Source organism: Argiope bruennichi, chromosome 7 (genome assembly GCF_947563725.1).
Source record: "Argiope bruennichi chromosome 7, qqArgBrue1.1, whole genome shotgun sequence".
Lineage (NCBI taxonomy): Eukaryota > Metazoa > Arthropoda > Arachnida > Araneae > Araneidae > Argiope > Argiope bruennichi.
The window spans coordinates 74,980,444-75,004,297 of NC_079157.1; the positions used below are offsets into that span (position 1 = coordinate 74,980,444).

The 23,854-nt window shown below is 27.3% G+C and overlaps 2 protein-coding genes across 4 annotated transcripts in view; one reads left to right on the top strand and one right to left on the bottom strand.

The window, feature by feature from the left end:
• LOC129975246 (rho GTPase-activating protein 18-like) overlaps positions 1-23,854 on the top strand; it is a 329,739-nt gene that overhangs the window by 159,748 nt on the left and 146,137 nt on the right. The window lies entirely within an intron of this gene.
• LOC129975248 (pupal cuticle protein Edg-91-like) lies at positions 8,087-14,010 on the bottom strand. 2 transcript variants are annotated; one of them, XM_056088289.1, is made up of 3 exons: positions 13,928-14,010; positions 12,323-12,529; positions 8,087-8,472 (listed from the first exon to the last, which is right to left on the bottom strand). In XM_056088289.1, the coding sequence occupies exons 2-3, from the start codon at positions 12,496-12,498 to the stop codon at positions 8,229-8,231; spliced, it is 420 nt and encodes a 139-aa protein (XP_055944264.1). In that variant the 5' UTR covers positions 12,499-12,529; positions 13,928-14,010; the 3' UTR covers positions 8,087-8,228. The 2 variants fall into 2 exon arrangements, with proteins under 2 accessions (XP_055944264.1, XP_055944265.1); XM_056088290.1 differs by having other exon boundaries at positions 8,264-8,458.

The window sequence follows — 23,854 nt, forward strand, 5'->3', positions numbered from 1 at the left end:
GCAAAGAAATAATCATTAAAATATATGGGATGAATCGAAATTGCACATAAAACCAACGAGGGTGGTTTCCCCAAAACTTTCTCGCATATTCTGAAATAAAGGTAAATTTGCGTTTTATATGAGTTTTTTTTAATTGATTGAAAAAAAAAATGATTTAGAATTATAAGCGCACTAAAAAAAATCACATATCATATTTAATATATTTAAGTCATATCGTTTTTATTATCGCGTTTATATGTTTTTGAAAGTATATACTGACTAATTATCAAGTCTTAGTTAGATTTGAAGCAAAATTTGAAAGGTATCTGCACTATAAATTTTAAATCTATATATCGAATTCTATAAGTATAGCTCTTTTCGTCTTGAAGTTATTTGTGTTAACTTATATTTGAACATCTGGTGCAGACTTTCCTCTAAATAAAGTTTGCTCAAAATTTGACAGATATCTGGAAATTTGGTGTAAAGACTATAAATCATATTTCATCTGTTTATCTCAAAGCTGTTTGAGTTATTTCTGTCACAAACAGACATCTTTGAAAAATATCTTTTTCGAATCGGATAAGTCTAAAACTGGAGATTGATCAAAATCTCGAGTTCGAATTTTTTGTCTATTTCAAAACTTTTTTTATACTTCTTAAACAAAAAAGTAAAAAGAAAAGAATAAACCAGATGTATTAAAAAAAATTACATAAAATATTGCGGTAAAGAATGTAATCTAAAGGGACTAAATTAGCAGAATAATTTTCTTTCTTTCTTTTTTTAATAATATTTTTATCAAGCTATTCATTCGTCATTAATAGTGTTGTTCAGCTTTGATGAGCTATATCTTATATACCAAATGAAAGTGCCTTTTAAAATTACAGTAGCATGATAAATCCAAAGATCTATCAAAGCAAAATCAATATGGAAATAAAATTAAAAAAACTAAGTCCTGTCGTTGGAGCTGGGGACTATGCAAAAGTTATTATTTTGAAATGTCTCTTGAAAAAAAAAGGAAAGGGAAAGGCAGATGATCATCAAACTCATATATAGAAGTCGTGAGCTTCCAATGAAATAAAAATTGACGAAATTGGTAAAGTAGTTGGTATTGTGGAACTTTGTTTATTTTTTTCTATAGAAGAGGTATTGTGCTGTAGTGGTTTTGTACATTCATATATTTGATTTCAAATTCTGCGCAAATATTTGATATATTATACATCTCATAGAACTTTCTTACAAGATTTTACTAAAAATAGATACATAAATAAATAGAATAAAGTGAAAAAAATAAAGAAATATAAATAAATAAAACGACTCAAGAAATAAAGCAAAAAATAAAAATAAAAAACAACCATATTGCCGATGCATCCGAAGAAGTACTTGATTAAATATTTGATTGGCATAATTAAATATTTGAAGGATCAATGAAAATGGTTTGAATTTTCGTGTAGCAATGAAAATTATTTATGCAAATAAAATTGCAAAGCAACTAAATTCTCTCTTTAAAAATATAATATCTTTGAATTTTTATAGGATGTAAAAATCATTTTTGCAAGGAAATATGCTATGAAATTATGGCGGGAAGACTTCAAAATGTTAGTTAAATCCCAATTAATTAAAATTGAAGTTTTGAAAAAATCGCCCCGCTTTTTATATTTCATTTCTCTAAAATGTGCTCGTACTGAATTTGTAATTCTTGATTCAGTTGCATACTTTATAGAGTGCCAAGACGTATACAGTCGTTTTTATTATTAGTAGAGATGACAAAAATACGTTAATGCAGAATTTTTATTGAAATTGCAATATATGAATCATTTTAGAATATACGATACAAGTTCATATATGTTAATGCATAATCTTTTACTTAAATTGCAATATATGAATTATTATAGAATATACGATACAAGTTTCAGTAATATTTCTTGTGTATCTCCCACACTGCTCTTATCTGATAAATCATCAATTAAAAGGATTTAAATTATCTTTTTCAATGTTATCTAAAACTAGGTTCATAAAAGTTACCGATACAACAATATATTTCAGATCTTCTGATATCAAAACTGTTCCAGATTCCATCAATATCGTTAGAATCGAACAGTAGATAGCTGTAGATTGTACAAGAAGTTATAGATTGTTCAAGAATTATCACTTTACTACTGTAATACACATTTATCGACACAGCAGATATGTTCACAGAAGGTTTATCTAACCAGGTATTGTTTTGTTTCCCAATTTAATGAGTTTCGGACACACTTTGGCTTGTCCTTTTGTTTTCTAAACAATGTCTTGGTTTTGTTATCGTACGGCCATCAACGATTGCTATAATTGATGAGTTGAATTGAATAGCAGCACAATGAAATATTTCAAAAGTAGATGATTGTAAGAGTGCTGATACAGTATATTCTGTCAGCGGAATTATTTAGTCACCATAAAGACTCATTGCAATGGACTTGAGTTTAATTCAAATTGACGCGGATCTGAGATCTTTCATTTCAAGTTTAAAAACAACTTTTTTAAACATTTTAAATTTTAATCAGTAAAACTTGCTCGCGTATTCTCTAATAAACTTATCATGCCAGAGAACGTCTTACATGGCATTGGCGTACAATTGTTATGAAATATTAACCTTTGGCGCGAATTTAACATTTTTACTGACTCTATCGCGTCATCCTTGGCGAGTTATTTGGTGATTAATCTCTGAAATGGGTTTAATAGTATATGGAAATCGAATTTGTGTTTTAGACGCGTTTTCCTCAACCGACTGAAACAAAAATTTGGCTCAAAACTGCATTTATAATCACGAAATACCATATCAAATTTGATATATTTATGTCATAGCGTTTTTAAATTATCGCGTTTCTGAAAGTAGAAATCAACAGACTATCAACCCGTAATTGGATTTGTCTCAAATTTTGGTATAGACGTTAAATCTATGTATCGAATTTTATCTGTCATGTAATCATCGTGTTAATGTATATTCGAACAATCGAACAGACAGACTTAATCTGAACAAATTTTACTCAAAATTTGATAGAAATCTGCAAATTTGGTGTAAAGACCGTATACCAGATTTCAACTACCTAGTTCAAAGCGTTTTTGAGTTATCTTTGTCACGGATAGACAGACAGACGGACGTTTTCCAAAAATGTTTTTCAAACTGAGGGAGGTCTAAGAAATTCCGCCGAAATCCCGAATTCGAATTTTTTAACAATTATTATACTTTCTCTATACTACGTATACGAGAATATAAAAATGAAACTTAACTTATATAAAGTTGTTTTTGCGATTTGTTAATTTATCGATTAAGTTTGTCAGTTTATTTTTATTTTTTTATTTTTTTGAGTAACTTCCGAGAGTGGCATTTTGAGAAACATTTTACTTTTCATGAACCAATGATTTTTCTTTTACCATTTCAATGTCGGGCGACAAAGTCTGTATAAATAAAACAAAAAGAGTCGAGAATTTACACACTATAGAATTCCAAACATACGAATATTTTTTCTTTCCATTTTCTCCACAATTAAATAAATAGCTTTTATGGAGATTATGAATTAAATAAATAAACTGTTAATATTTTATTTATTAAAAATCATCTTTCCTTTTTGACGATAGAAATATACATACAAAATTATAAATGTGTATTTAATTTTGAATATTAAGTCTAAAATTGAATATGCATTTGTAATGTTTGAGGTAAAATGCATATATTAACTTTTTTTTATCTTATTATATTGCTAACATTTAATTTTTGAATTAAAATCATAAGTTTTTACACCAAATAAACACCACATTTCATTTACCCAGATCTTTGCTATTTTGATTTAACATTAAATTCATATAAAAAAAATTGGAGAAACTGATTCAATGTTAATTATTTTCATCGTATGTCTCATACTTATCTATAATTTTAATGTAAAAAACACATACTAAATTTCATTTTTCTAGCTCGTTCCTTTATTTTTCAATTATCATGCCCGCAGATAGACAAATATAATTCCAATCGTGTATTTTGTGGACTTGAGAAAGTCTTAACCCTTTATTTGCCGTATTATTTTACCATCAGTTTTTCAACTTTATTTTTGAACCATTTGTTAAGTTTTGGTACAAAATAAACACAGGAAGAAGAAAAATACTTTTTTCATTAATTAAAATAATTTAATTAATTAAATTAATAACAAAAGATTTTTTATGTTATTTTTAACTGACATCTACTGCTTACTATTGGAATTACGTTCTTCGTGTTCTTTCAAATACTGTTAGAAGAAATAGTCTTATTGTGCAGATATCAGCCGGATTTAAACGGTACTTTAAAGTATCGTCGGTAAATAAAGGGTTAAAAGATAAAATATTATCAAAATTGTGAGATTTTTTTACTGATTATGTTTCACTTTGCATGTTTCATATACAAGAAGTAATAAATATAAAATAAAATAAAATCATAAAAAAAATCCGTTTATTGTTTCAAAAAAGTCTAACTTGATTTGATTCATGGTTTTAATATGCATAATAGTGTATAATGGATATCTTCGTAAATATTGTCGTTTTTAACACAATTTTGATATCAAAAGTCAGAATTTTACTGCAATTTTGGTCCCTAGGGCAAGAACAATACCTTATAAGCCCTTTCCGTGTTATTTGATATTTATTAGATTTATTGAGGAAGTTAGCCTAACCTAATATTTTCTTAATGCTTACTTCACAAGCCTCGAAAAAAAGAGTCAGTATAAAACCATACCAGTGGCACAATTTCTTTCTACAGTAAATCAGGAAAGTTTATTTAAACTCCCGAGGGAAGCAGAAGTCGGAAATGATAATTTCTCTTGTCCTTAATGAAACGCGTGCTCCGCTTTAATGAGAGGTTTGTCATTTTATGCGCTTAAGTTTTGCATTTTTTTCTTTTTTTGAGATGGCTCTTGGAATTTTCTCACACCTGTTCTTTCACGTCGAAAAGCGGCAGAATGTAGCATCTAAGGAATTTTAAAACTATTTTATTATTATTTTTTCTTTTTTGATGCATTTTAAATCTGGTTAGTTTGTTTTGTGTTATTTTGTTGATATTAAACATTTTTTTCCCTTTTTCTTTTAATGAAAAAAATTATTAAAAAAACAATTGTGGATTTTTTTTTCTTCCGTGCTTTTTCTTTTGTTTCCTTGAATACGAAATATTCTAAAAGAAAAGGTTGTAATTTACAAAATATTTTATTTTGAGAAAGTGACAAATCTTGTATATTAAACCCTTCCCTGTTTCCTAGTCATATATTAAACCATGTCAGAAAGAAACAATCATTTCAGTCGTTGCCGGTGTGCGGGGGGGGGGGTGAACATGATAATAAAAAAAAACATGGTAAACTTAGACAGATGAGTTTGGTATGCTGTCTGTACCCCAAAATTGTAAATTTCTACCAAATTATGGACAAACTTCATCTAATATAATAACTGTCTATCTGTCTACCCGTATGGAAGCGAAAGCGTTAACTGAAAAATACAAAGATTTATGTAGATGAAATTTGAAAGTGAGTTTATTACTTTAGTAGTAGGTATGTTTTATTTTTACCTAATGAGGCATATCTATAACAGAAATAATAAAACATCTCCCAAATTTAACTTATTTTACTTGCATTGCAATCGTAGATATATATTTAGTTTTAGATTATATTCACGGTTAAATTGTCGGTTTGTCTGTCAGTATGTATGCATGCATGTATTACACATACATATGTATCCACGCATGAAATGTTATATATGTTTGTATGTATGTATGCATGTAATGTATTTAAAACATGGATATGAAGAAGCAATTATGAAAGCTCTTTAAGAATTTTTTATTCTTCGTTATTTCGAAGATATAATCAAAGATTTATCAAGATTTCTCAGTCAAATCTATGGCGAAAGCAACATCATGAACCAAATAGAAATGCGAAATGCAAGAAATTGCAAGGGTGAGAAAATACTCTGGGCTTATATAGTTTTTGAAAAGAATTTGTAGACTCAGACTTTTGATTTTAAAGGAAAATGAATAGCTTACGCAACATAGAAATTAAAATAAAGCCGGATTTTGAAAAAAATAGGGAACTATTTTTAGAACAGAACTAATCAGAGTAGTAGCACGCACGCACTCATACACGCTCGTAAAAGCAGCCAATATACAGGGTCTTAAAAGCAATCTGCAAAATTTTAAGCTGCTTGTATGATTTTCTTCATTAAGCTGCAAAGCTCATCACAACACCTCTCTGATTTTTAAAACATAAAATAATTTGATTATTTTTTATTTTTCTGTTTTTTTTATCAAAAAAAAATGTTTATCTCAGCCATAATGAATTTGTTTTATATTAATTGAATATAATTCAAATGAATTTACTTATCAATTCTATGAATCAAAATTTTGCAATTCCAAGATCCATTTTCTTATATCATTTTTTATATAATTGCAAATAATTTAAGTTTATTTTTATTAGAGACATTTTTGCTTTTAAGTCCATTACAGATTGTAAAATGTTTATCTTTAGAGTATATTTTATTTAATATCGGATAATATACACAAAAGGATTGAACTATTTTCATCTAACTATTTTTTTTATAATAAAATCTTAGTTAAATTTAAGTTTTTAGTTTTTACGAGTTAATTAGTTAATAGTTTTTAGCTAATAAAAATTATTTAATTTATTGCTACAGAATTTCAATTAAAATTTTCATTATACTTCACCTTATTTGTGAACAAAATTTGAAATACTTATAAAAAATATTTATAGCGAACGTTAACGTTATCACAGTATCAAATAAACTATTAAGAACTAAAGCTGGGGTAAACAACTTAAAATAAAAATATGTTAATATTAATATTCTATTGAATCGCAACACGCCTGTAAATAAATGCACTTAAAATAATAATAATATATAATAATTTTAATGTAAAAACTGCTTTATATATGATATTAAATTCACAATCTTTTTATCGTCTGCAACTTTACTTCTTAATTTAAATGAGAATCTGCTGGACGAAGATATTTAAATCTCATAGTTTCTTGAAAAAACTCAGATTGACTCCCAAGATTTTTTTTTAAATTGTAGAAAGCTCATTTTTTTCATAATTTTCAAAGAATAATACAAATTGTAATTAAATATTGTGAGTGAAAACTTCAGTGTTTATAATATAGAATATAAAGACCGCTAATTTTGAATTTGTATTTAAATTGATCTTTAAAAACAAATAGACAAGTTTTGTAGTAATTTTCTTGAAATGGTAAACCTAGTAACTAGTTTCAAATTAAAGATATTTTTTTTCAGCATCGTTATTCAGCAAATAAATCTCTCTTTTTCTCATGATTTGGCTATTTTAAATCTATTAAACAAATTTTGTACTCTACTATGTCATTCACTTACGAAATACAGGGCATGAACGATAGAATTTTTTAATTAATGAAAAAATAAATTATTTAATAAGGCCTTATAATGACCTTTAGAAAATTCTCCCTTATTTTTGATAGTGTTTATAGGTAAAATTTGTAAAACATTTATTCAGTATGAATTTTTATATTATAAAAAAAAATGGATCTTTAATTTTATTTATGCAGACCAAATCTATTAAAAGAAATTTTTACTGATTACTTTGGATTTTCATTACAAAAATATTTGAAATTAGATATCGCATCACATATGTCATAGTTAAAATTATGTAAAAGTATGTTTCTATTGAACATTTACCATATGAAGAATTGCGAATCAGCTTATTGTATCCATTGCATTAAATTTTCGTAAATCCATTTTAAAATAAGCAATATTTTTTTCTGTGAGAAAAAAAAAAGTGCGATTCATATTAAAACTGATTTTTTTTCTTTGTGTTTTATGATATCAATAAATGTTTTAACAATAGAATAGTTTCATTTTAATTGCAGAGTAGATTTATTATTTAAAATTAATAGAAAAAATACCGTATCATTGTTTTTCCCGAATTAATTGATTAGTTTTCTGAATTTTATATTCATATTCAATTATTAATAAACATATATCGCATCCAAAATATTTTAAACAAAACTATAACTTATTTAAACATCTGAAAGTAATAACTACATTATTCGTTATATAAATCAGGGTATACACATAATTTTTTTAACAAAAAAAAGCATGATTTTTATTCAATATTAAATGAACTTACAAAAATATAAACATGACGTACACAAATGACTCATTTTTACAACATGTTCAAACACGCGCCACTGAGTGTACGTGGAAACGAAATAATGCGAGATCTTTCATTGTTGCGCTTGTATGTACAGAAAGGCTCTACTATATGCAACAGGTTTCTCTTCACCACCAGCCTTCTTCAGCTGCGTAGCCTCCACCTCCATAGATTCCGGATCCGAATCCTCCTGCGCCGTAGCTATAGCCCCCTGGGCCATAAGCAGGGGCAAGACCCACAGGGTGGTGGTTGTAGTAGTCGTTGCCGTAATGACCTCCGGAGAATTCTTTCTGCTCCTCCAGACTGTAAGAGAAAGGCTGTATATAATTCGTAGTAGTTTGATTTGCTTTTCAATGGCTGCACATTGTGTACATCAGTGTACACATTTGCGTTGTGTACATTATGGGATAAAAAAAAATCGATATAACGGCATTGGCCCCGAATAAGGACTTTCACTTCAGCTTTTAATTTGCATGTAAAGGTAAGATAATTTCCTTAAATTTATATTTTTTGAATCTTGCCAAATAATAAGAATTAAAATAATAATAATATTATAATTACCAATAATAAGAAGTCAAATTGAGAAAGATATAGGTAAATATCTTCATAGGTATTATAACCAAATAATAATTTTACCTATAAAGATTTATTCTGATTATATTACCTAGACCTTTTCATCAAAAAGTTATAGGTAATATATTCAGAAACTGTCCCTGAAAATCTTAGTAGGCTATGAATTTTTATTCAAAAGTATCAAAAACCTGAAAATAACCAGCGGATGGGATTCTCCGCCCCCCCCCCCTAAACTTGCTCGTATACTCTCTAATAAAGATGTAATACCAGAGGACACTTTTCAGGCATTGGCTTACACTATTACGAAATATTAGCCTTTGGCGTAAAGTTAGCATTTTTACTGAACCTATCGTGGCATCCTTGGCGAGTATTTGGCGATTAATATCTGACATGCGGTTAATAACACCCGAAAATCTAATCCGTATTTTAGATGGGTTTCTCCAAATCGATCGAAACAAAAATTTGTTAAAAAGCTACTCTTGCAATCCCAAAATCCCATACCAAATTTTATATATTTAACTCATCGCGTTTTAGAGTTATCGCGTTTATATGTTTCTGAAAGTACAGACAGACAGAAGGACAGCCCCTCATTGGATTTGCTTCAAAATTTGATGCGTGTCTATGCTATAGATGTTAAATGTGCGCATCTAATTTTATATATCTAGCTCTCTTCATTTACTTACATTCGAACACCTGGACAGACAGACTTCCTCTGAACGGATTTTGTTCAAAATTTGATAGAAATCTACAAATTTGATCTAAAGACCGTATACCAAATAACAGACCAGATAGACGGACATTTTCCAAAATGTGTTTTTCGAACTATGGGAGGTCTAAACGTGGGGATTCGTCAAAATCTTGTGCTCGAATTTTTTGACGATTACTATACTTTCTCTATACTACATATGAGAAAGTAAAAAGTATACTCTGAGTTTCACTCTCACTGTAACAAAATCCACCTGGCTTCCATTGTATTTTGATAAATGCGTAAAGCAGTTAGAAGTTCAGAGATCATCTTCGTGAACCATGAGGGTCGGAACCTCTCAGGATTATTCTTTATTAGCTTTCAGGTGGGAAACGCGTTCCATTTCTCAACTGTGCCCAGAAGAATGAAGCCATTTTTTATATGCCCAACCTTATTTTCAAGTGATGATGATCTTATTGTTTGTGATCTTTTAAATAAAAGAAGATTATTTTGAATAGTTCGTAATCTTCTTTGAGTAAAGTGAGACTGAGATTTTGTGTCATCTTTCCTTTAGGGCTACAAAATGATGGATAATTTAAGGGATTTTAGGATTAGTTTTTTAAAAAAAGTCAAACACTTTTATTGAACTGAATTAACATAAATGAAACTTCTCATTGTTTAATGACTATGTTGGTTGTTGTTAAAGGGTAAGTCTCTTGAATGAATAATTACTTGTAGCCCCAAATATCAGTGGACAAAGAATCTAGCTGCTGTGAATTAAATTGAACAATAATTATAAAGTTTTAATATCTTCAAACAAAATAAAGGTTTCGAAGAAATAAATTTTCGTTATATATTCGTTTTCGTTAAGAAATATATATATGTGACACAGAATGGTTTATATAATTTTTGTCACAAGTAATTTTCTGTTCAGATGAAAACTATACAAATAATATTATGAAAAGTTTAAAAAATATTACAAATCCAATTTAAAATTATTTAATTGGAAATATCCGGACATAAATAAAAACTATTTTTTTTTTACTAAAATTTAGAAATTTTCCAAATAATTACATGAATGAATGTATAAATAAAAGCTGTTATTTATTTATTTAGGACAACAAAAATTGCTGTAAAATAAATAAAGTAAAAAAAAAAAATTAAAAAAAAAATAGAGAAAGTTTAAATTGATGCCACTCATGATTTCCAACGAATAGAAATTATTTGGATCCTATTCAGTCTTTATTTGAAAAGCTGATTCTCCATAAAATTCATCTCAGGTTTCCTTTATACTTAAAATAACTATAGCTACCAATTCTTAATAAAATCGCCAGTTCATGACATTTGTTTAAAAAAAAGTGAAATTGAATTAGATTTCAATTGGAAATCGCAAATAAAATCGTTTGATATCAAATATTTGTATAAATAAAAGCTGATATCGTTTTCGTCTAATATTTAAAGAGTTAATTATATTTTAATAATTTTAAATATATTTCTAAAACGAACTTCACTCAGTTAAGATGCTTAAATTTGAAATTTGTAGTATTATCAAGTAATTTATGACAAAACTTCTACACTTTAATGTTTTATTCTATCGAAGCACTGATAGTGATATCCAATTCATTTTTAATATCCATTAAACTTACAGAAAAGCGCTGCAATTAGTACAAATATTTCGACTGATCGAAAGCAGGTAATAACCATATGTTTTTCATATTTTTTTCCTCGAGATAAGTGACATTATTGCGATTTTGATTCTAAAAATTAAAATAAGAAAAAATTGAAAGTTATGGAGAATTGTCATTTTTTTAGTCTCTTTATTGAGTGATAATTAACCAGATATAAAACATTAAAACAATTTCAATTTCATGAATTTTTTAATGGTTAAATTTTTATAGCGAATGAAAATGAATTAAGTTTGAGTTATTAGTAATTTGTTGAATCGGCATAAGCTCTGTGGTTGATAAAATTTCAGAGTATTAGTTCTTAAATATTCCAAATTAACCACTAGAATGCAATAGCATTTTATACTTTTAAATAAAAAAAAGGGGGGGAGGTATATAAAATTCTCTTCAATGGCAAATTGGGAAGAATTTATAATAAATGAACTGTAAAAAATATTATATGTATTTTATTCACCTAATAAGATGTACATATAGCAGTGTATTTTATTGCCACTTAAATAATGTTGTCATCAAATATATTCAATCAGTGTTAGATTTAGACATATTGCAACTCCAAGCAATGAATAAAATAAAGTCGCTTTTTCAATAACAGATCAATTTAGATTCACTTTTCTAATTTTAATATAATGAAATGTTAACGGTTTTGTTTAATTTAATTTCTTATTTGTGTGGAAATATTTATTTTTTAATATATATTTAAAAAAAGGAGAAAAGAAAAGAAATTTAGAAAATGAAAAATTAACCATGGATTAGTATTAGTTAATTTGATTTCTTATTCGCAAATGAAAGTATTTAAATGTTATAATTGTTTAGAAAGGAATAATTAATTTCAAATAAAAATAACGTCAGAATATATTATTTTAGTATACTAATAAATAAATCAGTAACATTACAATATACTATAAATATGTAATTAATTATATTTAATTTATTTAATAATGATTTTAGTAATTGAATGTAAACATATATTATAGTCCTAATATTTTTAAATTCATAGTATTTGCATATTTTACACATTTATTTGACAGTCAGGATAATAATTTTTAATTGAGCTACTGGAGGCTCAGTCTAACGAGTTTAAACAATTTCTTAGTCTATCTTGTAAGTCGAAAACAAGCCATTGCATTCGACTAACAGAATTATAATTCGATACTAATAAATAACAAAAAGATAAAAATAAATATGAAAATAAAATGAAAAAAAGGCGTTTACATAGCAACTTACTGGATTGGAATAGGCAGGGGAATTGGAAGAATCTTTGGCAACTTCTTAGATCCTAAAGCTCCCAGGAGCAATCCAGCCTTGATTAACTTTTTAAAGCTTTTTGCTTCCGCTTCTTGGTGGGCGATGAGTGCCAAGGTTAAGGTGAAAAGGAACAGCAATTTGGTTGATAACCTCATCTTGAAAAGTTCTTTAGTTTTCGTAAATTCACTAGAAACGAATGTTCCGACATATTATTTTAATATAGATATACTCAAATAATAAATAAGAATTCTTCTTGTGGTATTCAATTAAAACTTCTGATAGTTTTCACACACACATAATTTTTTGCAGTTTTGTTCTGTTGTATAATTATTCTAAAAAATCTTGAAAATATAAAACTATTCTAAATTTTATTGTTAAATTTAAAATACTGATATTAAATAATGACATTCAACTTAGTAAAAACTTCTCAAAGCTTTTATATTCAGAGCCCTGAACTTGAGTAGTTAGTTTTCGCTTGATTTAGTAAACAAATCCTTTTCGTAGGCAATTCATTTCTATTCTTAAACTCTATGAAATATTTCAAAATGAATGAAGTTTGGAGAGAACCCGTATCTAGAATGTTAGTCTGCTTAAAATTTATTTTAATCAAGAGTATAACTGAAAAAAGAATAAAAAAATCTTAACTAGAATTTTATTTGGTTCCAAATATTACTTGATTCATGATTATTTAATATTTTCAGTTATCTTTATATAAATGGAAAGTTTTAGAAAATATCTGTACAATTACCTTTCATAATTATGATTGGGAAAAAAAAACTTCAAATATTTTACGGCTTAATGTATTATCTATTAAAACTTTTAATGCAAATATTTATTTGGCAATTAACGGATGCTTTTAAGTAACACTCTATTTCAGAAATCGGTGTTCTTTGAAAAAAATCCATGAATTTTGTAATTTAAAGCAGGCTATGTTATTAACAAAACTGTCTAATGAAAGGGGCTATATAAAGAAGATACTAATCGAGAATGGCCGTTTAAGATATTATTTCATAAAATAAGTAGGAATCGCAAAGATATATTATAAATTTTAAGTTGAAAAAATAGCATAATTTGAATGTTTTATTTTCGATAAAAATTAATGCGAAAATTTCGTATATTTACTTATTTTTGTAAAAAACAAAACAAAAAAAAACTGTTTTATTTTTTATATATTTTAATTAAATAATGACAGAGTTTTATTTTATTTTCATAATAAATAAATGAACACTTCTTTAACAAGACATATTAAAACAAAATTAATACCGTCTACTAAATAAACAGAATAATGAATAAATTTTATTCAATTTTTCCGCTTTTTTTTCCCCTCCAAAAATTCTACACGTGACATATTAAAACAAAATTAATATCGTCTGCTATATAAACAGAATAACGAAACAATTTTAACCAATTTTCCCGCTTTTTTTTCCTCCAAAGGATTCTACACGTGACCTAAAAAAAAATTTAAAAAAAAAAAACGATTTCTTAAAAGAATAAACAAAAACTAGACCCTTTGGAACGAAGAGAGTTCAGGGTTACTCTCCACAATACTTAAGGAACTAAATCAGCGACTCAGCAAGTACTTACCACTAGGAAGAGAAGTCACCTGCGTTTCATGTAACTTCCAGCGGGCAGTTTTTGTCTTTAAATAAGACCGAACATCCCAAACTTTAGCCTCCCATTACCTGTGATTGCGGAAACTTCCTCAACTTTTTTTTCTCTTTTCTTTTTCTCTTGGTTATTCACTTTCCCTGTCGTTAGTTTTCTTTATCACTCCACCCCAGTTAACTGACTGTCAACTTCAGCTGCGGTTACGGAGCTTCCTTTTGGGGACAGGGGAATAATTATAGAGACTCCGCGCCCCAGGCCCACTGAAACGAACCAACAGATCTAGGCTTACTATTTTGCCTTTTTTCAATTAGTGGAAATAGCCTAGTAATGGACGAAATAATCCAAAATCTTTTGGACAAATTCTAATTATATAAAATTAATATTTTTTGCATAAAATTGGCAAAGTAAATTTATTTTAATGGCATAGTTATATTTCAGCTTATTTCATATTATTTAACTGAAATTTTTATTTTCTTGTCAATAAGATAATTCTTTTTTAAAAATTTAATTTCGGAAGATTTTTGATTTTTCGAAATGAATATTAATGTTTGATAACAGTTATCATTTGCCCTTTCATTAATGTTACGTTTAAGTAATTTAATTTTCATTGAAGTGATTTCTACGTATTATGGTGATTTTTAATAAAGCAAGAATTAGTTTAAAATAAAAATGCTATAATTTTCTGTCATTTAAAAAATTAATTTTTTTTAGTAATTTTTTTTTTCGCTTGCCTTTGAATAAAATAATGTTTTATACGATTTTATTCAATACAGCAGACGATAAATGTTTATTGAAACGATATTTTTTAGTTCTAAAAAAGTAAATATGGCTTTGTGTCTTATCACAGATGGTATCAAGTTTTTTTATGTAATTCTAACATATTAATATATGAAAATTTTGTCAAAAGAAAATAAATATCGTATTCTGTTTCATTATTCTTACCGAAAAACCAGTTAGTTTTTCTGACAGAATTTTAACCGTAGAAGATTAGTTTTTAGATATTCAATAGTTTTTTTTGTTGTTATATTATTGTTTATTTAATTCAAGAACCAAATGTTTTTAATTAAAAACTTGATTGATTTTTTTTGTTTAAATAATGAAGAAAATAAACATTTTTTGTTTCTTTATAACTTGTCTTAAAAAAGAGAATACCTTTTCCGGGTTTGATTTCAGCAGCAGTGAATTGATATTAAGAAATCAAATATATTTTTTAAAAAGTATAATACAGTTATACAATTAATATGTAATTATGGATTTTTCAAAGGGAATTTTCACATTTTAAAAAAATTAGAATAGTCTGTTTTATAAAAAAAGAATTGATTTTATCTTTAAATTAAAAGCTTTTTTAAATTTGAAAAATTCAGTTCAACTAACTGTTTAATCTTAGTATAAATAATCTGGAGAATTTTTTATATATTTAATGCAGCTTTATTTTATTAAAACATTGTTTCAGCCAATTTATATTAATTTAATTTCTAATAGTCTTGCAAAAAAACTTGTTGTTTCGGTCCAATTCAAAATCCAGAGTACATTTGTCTGTCATTTTGTGCCATGTCAAGCATGACGCTAATTGAATGAAATTAAATAAACTATTAACATGAACATTATCCTTTTTATGTAGATCTCGGAAATAAAAAAAAACCGAGTTTTATTATTTAAAATAATTTAAATATGCGGAAGGTATTTCACAATGAAAACTTCACCAAATAAGTTTCAATTAATATTTTTAAATGTATAATCTTTTTTATTATTTGTTGTAATTATCATGATATAATAATTACAATACTAATTTTTCAATAGTAGAATATATTCACTGGACACTGCTTAGTGTTACATATTGCTACACTTCCCATTTTATTGGAAGGAAATGGGAATTTTAGAAATATGTTTGAGATAGAAATGTTTTATTTTTTATTTGGAGTAATTCAGCAATGAATTAAACAATTTATTTGTTAATTATTCGACTTAAGGCAAAGAGGCTTTATTAAAGAAAATGTAATTAAGTAGTTACAGATTTTGGTTTTTGTAAAATTCGAAATTACAAATTTGGAGTTATTCTGGAGAACTTCTGGAATTTAATTACATAGATTTACGTAGTATTTTTTAAAATAAAAAAAAAATGTGTTGTATTCTGTTGAAAATTTGCTTAACATTTGAATTGAATTAAATATTTTTTAATTAAATTTTTAAAAAAATTTCATGGTGCAAAATGTACAAATGTAATGTAAAATTTTTTCGAAATATAAAATAAACCACTGAAATAGTTAACTATAAATTTTATTAACATTTATATCATTTTTAGTTTAATAATAAATAATTAATAATATAAATTTTATTAATTTAATATGTCAAAAATATTTAGCTTTTAAATTTTCCTCAGAAGAAATCCATATTTTGTAAGATTCCTTTTCACTTTACGGCTCTTTTCTGGTTAAACATAACGCCAACCATTAATTTTCTGTTCTTGGCATATCTTTTTTATTTTATATTTTTTTCCGAGGCACCGATACCAGAACTCGGTTAAAAAAAGAGAGGGGGAGGGGGGTCTGATTTTTCCTCATTCTTGACCTTAAACCTACCTCGTGAAAAGTGGGGAACGGTTTCGATGAATATGTGAGTGAATGCACATCTAATGCATATTTAGTGCAATTATATGATGAAATAGCTCTGAATTACGTAATACAATTCAGTGATAAATTATTGATGGAACGATTAGGATTTCAAATATTGCTTCTAATTTATAAAGTAAAATTTTTTATATATTATTGTTATTAGCTTTTTGAAAAGTATAAGTTATTTAAAATGGGCAGGAATATTTAAGTATTTTAAATACAGCCAGAACATCGAATTTGTCGAATATTACTTCGTTATTTTTCATCAAATATAGATAAAGAACGAATATATTATTTGGAAATTACTACTATGGATGATATATTTTTAAAAATATGTCATGTCATCCATAAACAATATCCTCAAACATTATTAACCAGATTTTCCTGCAAATTGTGAAATGTTATTTATTTTTCTGAAACAAAAATGTACTTGAAATGTTTTAGTTAAGACTCCATTGAGATTCTCTTAATAAAGATTGGCAACATAATTGAATGCATATATTGACAGTTAATAAAAAGAATTAATTTATAAAAATTTTCCAGGAGCCATTATTTTTTATTAGATGCTCATTTCTAACATTTGTTAATATATATATAATATCAATTTCTTCCTTAATAATTATTATGAAATTTTGAAATAATTTTCTTTCAATTTCACTAGAATTTGACGATATCGGTATACAATCAAAATTGTATTAAGTGAAACTATCAACAAAGATAATTTAGAATTAAAAAAATGGAAGTAATGCAATACAAATGAAAATACAGAAGTGTAGGAAGTTTTCGAACTCTGTCACATTAGAGTGAATGAAGAATCGATTTCAAAATTATATCTTTATAAACTTGAAACAATTTAAGATAAATAAAAGTGTTTCAAAACGAAAAAAAATATGAATGAAGTTAATATTGGAACCTTTTCTCCATAAACTCCAGAAAGAAGAGGTTGAAAGATTAAAAATTATTTGAAAAGAAGAAAAAAGATTGAAAAAACAAAAATAAAAAAAAACAACAGCTATTTGTTTTTAATATGTTTGGTTAAAGAAATGTTTTTAAATAAGGTATGTGTTCCTATTAACGCAAAATATTGTGTGATATTTGTTGCAAATTCTGAATGCCGAATAATATGATGATATCACAAGAATGTTGTTGGTTATTTTGTGCTTTTAGAGAAACGTATTGCATCTTCTGAATTATTTAAAATTATTCTGGATTTATGCTTTGAACGTTGTTTTCTAATATGGTCTAAATAACATCCGAGTTTTATAGAAAATCTTTTACATTAGAAATAAATCACGAATAATTTCTTTAACATTGGTTCATTTGTAACATGCATAAATTTATAAGTGATTCATCATTTAAAAATAATTTTTTCATAAAATTAAGTTATGTAATTTATTAACATTGTCATAATAGTGTATCTAAAATCCCTTAGATATTTTAATATATGCTATCTAATTAAAAACCTTATTATCTTGTTTCATACGAAATGCCGAAAGCTTTTTAATGCAGCATTAATAAGCCATTTAATGCACATTGCGAAACATGTTCATGTCATTGAACTCATTCCAAAATACGTGTGTAAATTATGAACTTGTTTTCCGCGAATGTGCATAATTTATAAATAGAAATGAAGTCGAAAATAGATATAGTAATTATATTACGACATTGATAAATTATGCAAAATATCTTAAGGAAATTTATGAATAATCCCTCTTGGATTAAAATAATTTAGTAGTAGAATATTCGGTAAGAGAGAACGCGAATATTTTTAGTATTTTAGAATATGACAAAATGAATAATGAAATAAAATTCTAACAATTAGCATAAGAATGCAAACGATTCTTTATCAGCTTAATTCAATCGTTGTTATATGATAATCCAATCAATGTCATGATACATTATTTTACAAACCATAAAAGAATTAGAAGTACAATTTGCAATTACAATTTGTGATAATTGCATTAGCAATTATCACAAATTCAAAAATGCTAATTTTTAAAAGGAAAAGTGTTTTATTTAAGACTATCGCTTATTACTTAAAATGTTTCCTTTTTTTTTCTAAAATAAAAATTTTAGAAATTTTATTTTAGTTAAAGATTTTATTTTAAAGTAATTTTACTCTCAAACTTTGTTTAAAATTTTAAAGTAAAAAAATGTTAAAGCTTACTATTTTTTATCTCATTTTTTCATGTTTTGATATTTACATTAAAACACTTATTAATTCTTTGACCACTTTTACTCCTTATTGTGATAATTATCATTTTTTTATGTAAAAAGCCGACATTGAATATCTTTTCAATCGGAAAAATTATAAGAATTAAAATATATTGAACAACGAAACAGTGAAAAATAAAGTGTTAATTAATTTGGTATTATTTGAATAATTTCAATACACTAAACGATACTGTTTTTAAATGAATAATGCATTTATTTTTTTCCAAATACAGCAACAATTACAATGTTATCAAGCAGATTCCGGTCCGTCTTCTATTTAAATGATTTTCGAATGAAATTCAGAAGAACGAATTTATCAGCATTTGAATTTAACTGTGGTATTGAAAGTTTTTTGCTTTTAAAATGATGCATTTATTTTTTTCACAATGTTTTAAAATCTAGAAATTTAAAAAAAAAAACTGAGATTTTGCTGTTAGATATAAAAATTTACTTGAAATATTAACAGAAAAAGTAACAATCCAACAAGTATGTTTCGTCTTATAACGAAAGTAAAAAATTTCAAACTGCACGTGAAGAAACCGCAGTCGAAAATTAGGTAACCGTCGACGGAACAACTTTCACTGGCCTCATATTACATAACGGATTTTTTTCGTCTCATTCCTAAATTGCCAAACGATTCGCGTGCTTGGAATGTTGATAACCTTTCACGAACATCTGCACGTTCGTTGGCGAAGCAGCTTCTACGCTAAGAATTCCTCTAATCTTTTAAATAGTAGAACGCAAATAATTTTAAGTGAGGAATTAAAGATTCTGATGGAATACGAAATTTTATTTGAGCTAATAAAGACGAAGACACATTTTCTTCTAATCTAAATCTTATTCGTTTCGTTCAGTTTTTGATGGTTTTTTTTAATGAATATTTTTTTTTTTCGCTTTGAGAGTTTTTATTGTGAGAATTTCGGTATTTGTCAGCATTTTTTTTTTCTAATGGTTTCTAAATTTAATTCAAGGATAAATTCATTTTCACAAACTTAAAAGGAATAAAAATCGGACACTAATTACGATTATTAGAAGCAACTGAATTTCCTTATTCATTAGTTTAAGAAAACATTGATATTTTCAATATTTCTTTCCAAAATAAAGAAAAAAAATCTTCTGTTCTTTCAATATTTTTTTTATAATTTAATTTTATGGAAATAACGAACAACACAATTTTCTGCAATATTAGATCCTTATTTTTATTTTTTATCTTTATGTTGGCTTTTTTAAACTTTGTATGTTGCTGTATTGCGAAGTTTAAAAATCTCAAAACAATTCTAGCGGAATCGGATTGATCTTCGCAATAAAAAAATAAATTTATAGACCAATATAATAAATTAATTTTATATTAGGAAGAAAGAGACATTAAACGATATGATAAAAAAGCTACATACCAAATGATAATTATTTCTTATTTTTATGTTGATTTTCTTAATTTTGAATATATTGCTATATAGTGAAGTTTAAAAATCTGAAAACAATTCTAGCGGAATCAAATTAATATATTCATAATAAAAAGATAAATTTATAGACCAATGTAATAAATTAATTTTATATTAGGAAGAAAAAAATACTAAGCGATATGATAAAAAAGCGTACATACAAAAATAATAATTATTTCTTATTTTTATGTTGACTTTCTTAATGTTGAATATATTACTATATAGTGAAATTTAAAATTATGAAAACAATTCTAGCGGAATCAAATTAATCTTCATAATAAAAAGATAAATTTATAGACCAATGTAATAAATTAATTTTATATTAGGAAGAAACAAACACTAAGCGATTTAATAATAATAATAAAAAAAAAGATACATACCAAATAATTTGTTTTTTGAAGTATGTTGTCGAAACCAGTCTTTCTCTCTTCAAAAAATTGTCTGTCTGTCCTCCAAGTAGGCGTCTGAGAATCAGGCAGATGGATAAAAGAAACACGCCCGCATTGTTTACAGGAAGCGTAATGGAAGCATCTATCTCTGAATAATAACAAAAAGAGGTTAGTTCACTTTATATTAAGGAGACTGAATTATATCTGACTTGGATACAATTGATGTAATAAATAGGTTATGCTGCCACTGTATATTCTCATTTCTGTGGACTTTTATTTTATAGACCATTTTATTTTATGAAACTCTTAGAGCTATGAGAAAATATTCTTCAGGGTTATTTTCATACCATTTTATTAATGCAAGTGCCCGATCTTATAATTTAATTCCATCCCTTAAAACATGTTATTCAGCTGTGATATAAACAGCAAATGACTGGAAAAAGAGGAATAAATAGATAAAAACTAAAATAAAAATCTTGAGAGATTTTAAAAGCTACGCAAATTGTTCCAGATTTAAGCACGCGAATTCATCATAAATATGCACTTATTTCAAAACGGCATCTTTAGTGAGAAAGTTAGAATTTAGACTTACGCTAAGTTATTCAAGTTAATGGATAAGCAGAATATAATTAAATGTACGTATTAGGGTATTCAGGTTTGAAAATGTTTTTAAACAATATCATAGCATTTTTGCGAAATTTTCATTCGAGAGTTGGATTTAAAAGCAAATTTTATTTGGACATAATTACAAATTAATAAAAAAATAGAGGGTTACTTTTACAGCGCTTTATAGATGATATTTTCTCGTTTTGGTGCTGATATTTTTAGTTTTAATTTTACAATCTGACATGGTCCCCCAGGGGGGCGCACCTCGAAATGAGGATGAAATGCTTCCGGTATGGTGGTTGGATCTCGTCACCCTGAAGGGGTACACTAATAGGTGGGGGATCTGACTCCTCCCGTTGATGACGGGACGTACTTCTTTCGGGGAGGATTGTACGGTGGCTGGTGACGGCCCTTAGGACTCAACCACAATTCCCGCGAATGTTGCTGTTGCGACGGTCCAGTTATTCAGTTTTATAGTTTATATCCGTGTACCTTCGTGGCGGGTGGGAGAGTTAGATGGTTGACTTACAATTTGACATGAATTTTGCAATAGTGAATCCGCCAGTTACGCTGTTTCAACCAATGAGACATTTTTTTTTATGGTTAATGATAATTAATTTATATCATAGATTGTTCTAAAATATTAATATGAAATTTATCATAATTAACAACTGAATTTATAATTTTGGAGCAAATATAATTATGATTCCTGATGATAGTCATTATTGATCTTTGTATTAAGCAGGAATGTAATCCAGATAATGATTCAACATCAAGTGATATGAGTAACTTAATTATAATTCGAAAAAGAAACATCTGTCAAAACCACTATACAAAAAAAAGGCATAAATGTTCTGAAATGTGTAAAAATAAATAAAAACATTATACAAGCATTAATTGCTGACGCATGGTTGCCATCAAGATATTAAACAAAGCATAAACATCAATACTAATAAATTCACGACGTGTGTTCATGAAACAATTGCGATGGAATTTTCGCAATGATTTTCAACATAGCATTTCAAATTTTTCAATAGCATTTTTACATAATTGCTCGATTTTTCTTTGCCACTCATGCTGATAGACAATTAAGAGCAACAACGAAAATGGACGGCTGCCTGAAAAGCTCTCAGACCAAACAGAAGCAAAGAACTTCGTCTGAAAACAATGTCTTTGTTCCGTATCCAATTTTCGAATCTGACCTTAAAACGGCCCTTGAAAAACATGTCACTCCCTAACGTTTTCTTTTTCCTTTCTTTCTTTTTTTTTAATCAGGTAATACCAACAAATACGGAAAAGCAAAGTATGTTCTCGGCAACATGTTTGCGAAACACAGCACGCCTTTGTGGCTTTTCCACTTTCTTACTCCCAAAACTGTTAGGCTTGTCTAGTGCTAACCGTTTTTTCGATTCATCTACAAAGAAGTGGGTCGACACGCCGTCGATTGCTGCTTGACCCCCAGGGCTGGCCGGACTTTCTGTGTGGGTCATTGGGGATGACCGGGATGATACTCTCGCCGATCTCTAACCGGAAGTGTCTGGTTTCCGGGGCATGGCGTTTTGGAAATTCGCACGTTTGTTCCATAGGTGAGGTTTGGGTTGGTCACGTGGATGGCCCTGTTTATTGACCACGTGCGTTCAGCGAACCTACATTTTTTAACTTTTGATAATTTGCATTGAAGATTTGGTGGTATGGTTGGATTGGATAATGTGGTATAGTGTTGTAGGGTTGGATATGTATCTGAAAGGATCTTGAAATTCGTGTTTAGGATCACGTGGGTGATGTTGTGATGCGTTAGGTAGCAAGTTTATATGAAGTCACGATTTAAATTTGAATTGCAAATATCTCTGTACCCGGAAAACAAAGAGTTGAATGAACTACAATGTAGCATCTTCTCTCCATTACCAATTGGAGATCATTTGAATAAATGGGTATAAAATGGATGGAATTCAATTTAGAGGAGCTGTCAGATTTTATAAAGTAGGGAAAGTCTGAGTTGGAATTTATTATTGCTGTTGTTTATATATATGCTGATAATATAATTAATGTAATAAATCTTATGGAATCATTTGAATAAATGGAAATAAAATAGATGGGAATCAATACAGAGGAGCTGTCAGAATTTACAAAATAAATCCGATTAAAAATAGCATTTGCATTTTACAAATTGATTACGCGTACAGAAGTCAAGGAGCATTTTTTTTTCTTTTTCATCTAGATTGTAACATTTTCGTAAATATCAAAACACGAGTTCGTAATTTTTTGCCATACTTTGAACATGCGCTGATAATAAAATCAATGTAATAAATATTCTGCTTACTTCCGTTTGGGAACAATTTGTGTAAATAAGAATAAAAGGAATGGAATTCAATTCAGAGGAGCTGTCAGAATTTACAAAATAAATCCAATTAAAAATAACATTTGCATTTTACATGTAAATTGATAACGCGTACAGAAGTTGAGGAGCATTTGTTTTTTTTTTCATCTAGCTTGTAACATTTTCGTAAATATCAAAACACGAGTTCGTAATTTTTCACCATACTTTGAAAATACGCTGATAATAAAATCAGCGTAAAAAATATTCTGATTACTTCCGTTTGGAGATAATTTGTGTAAATGAGAATAAAAGAAATGGAATTC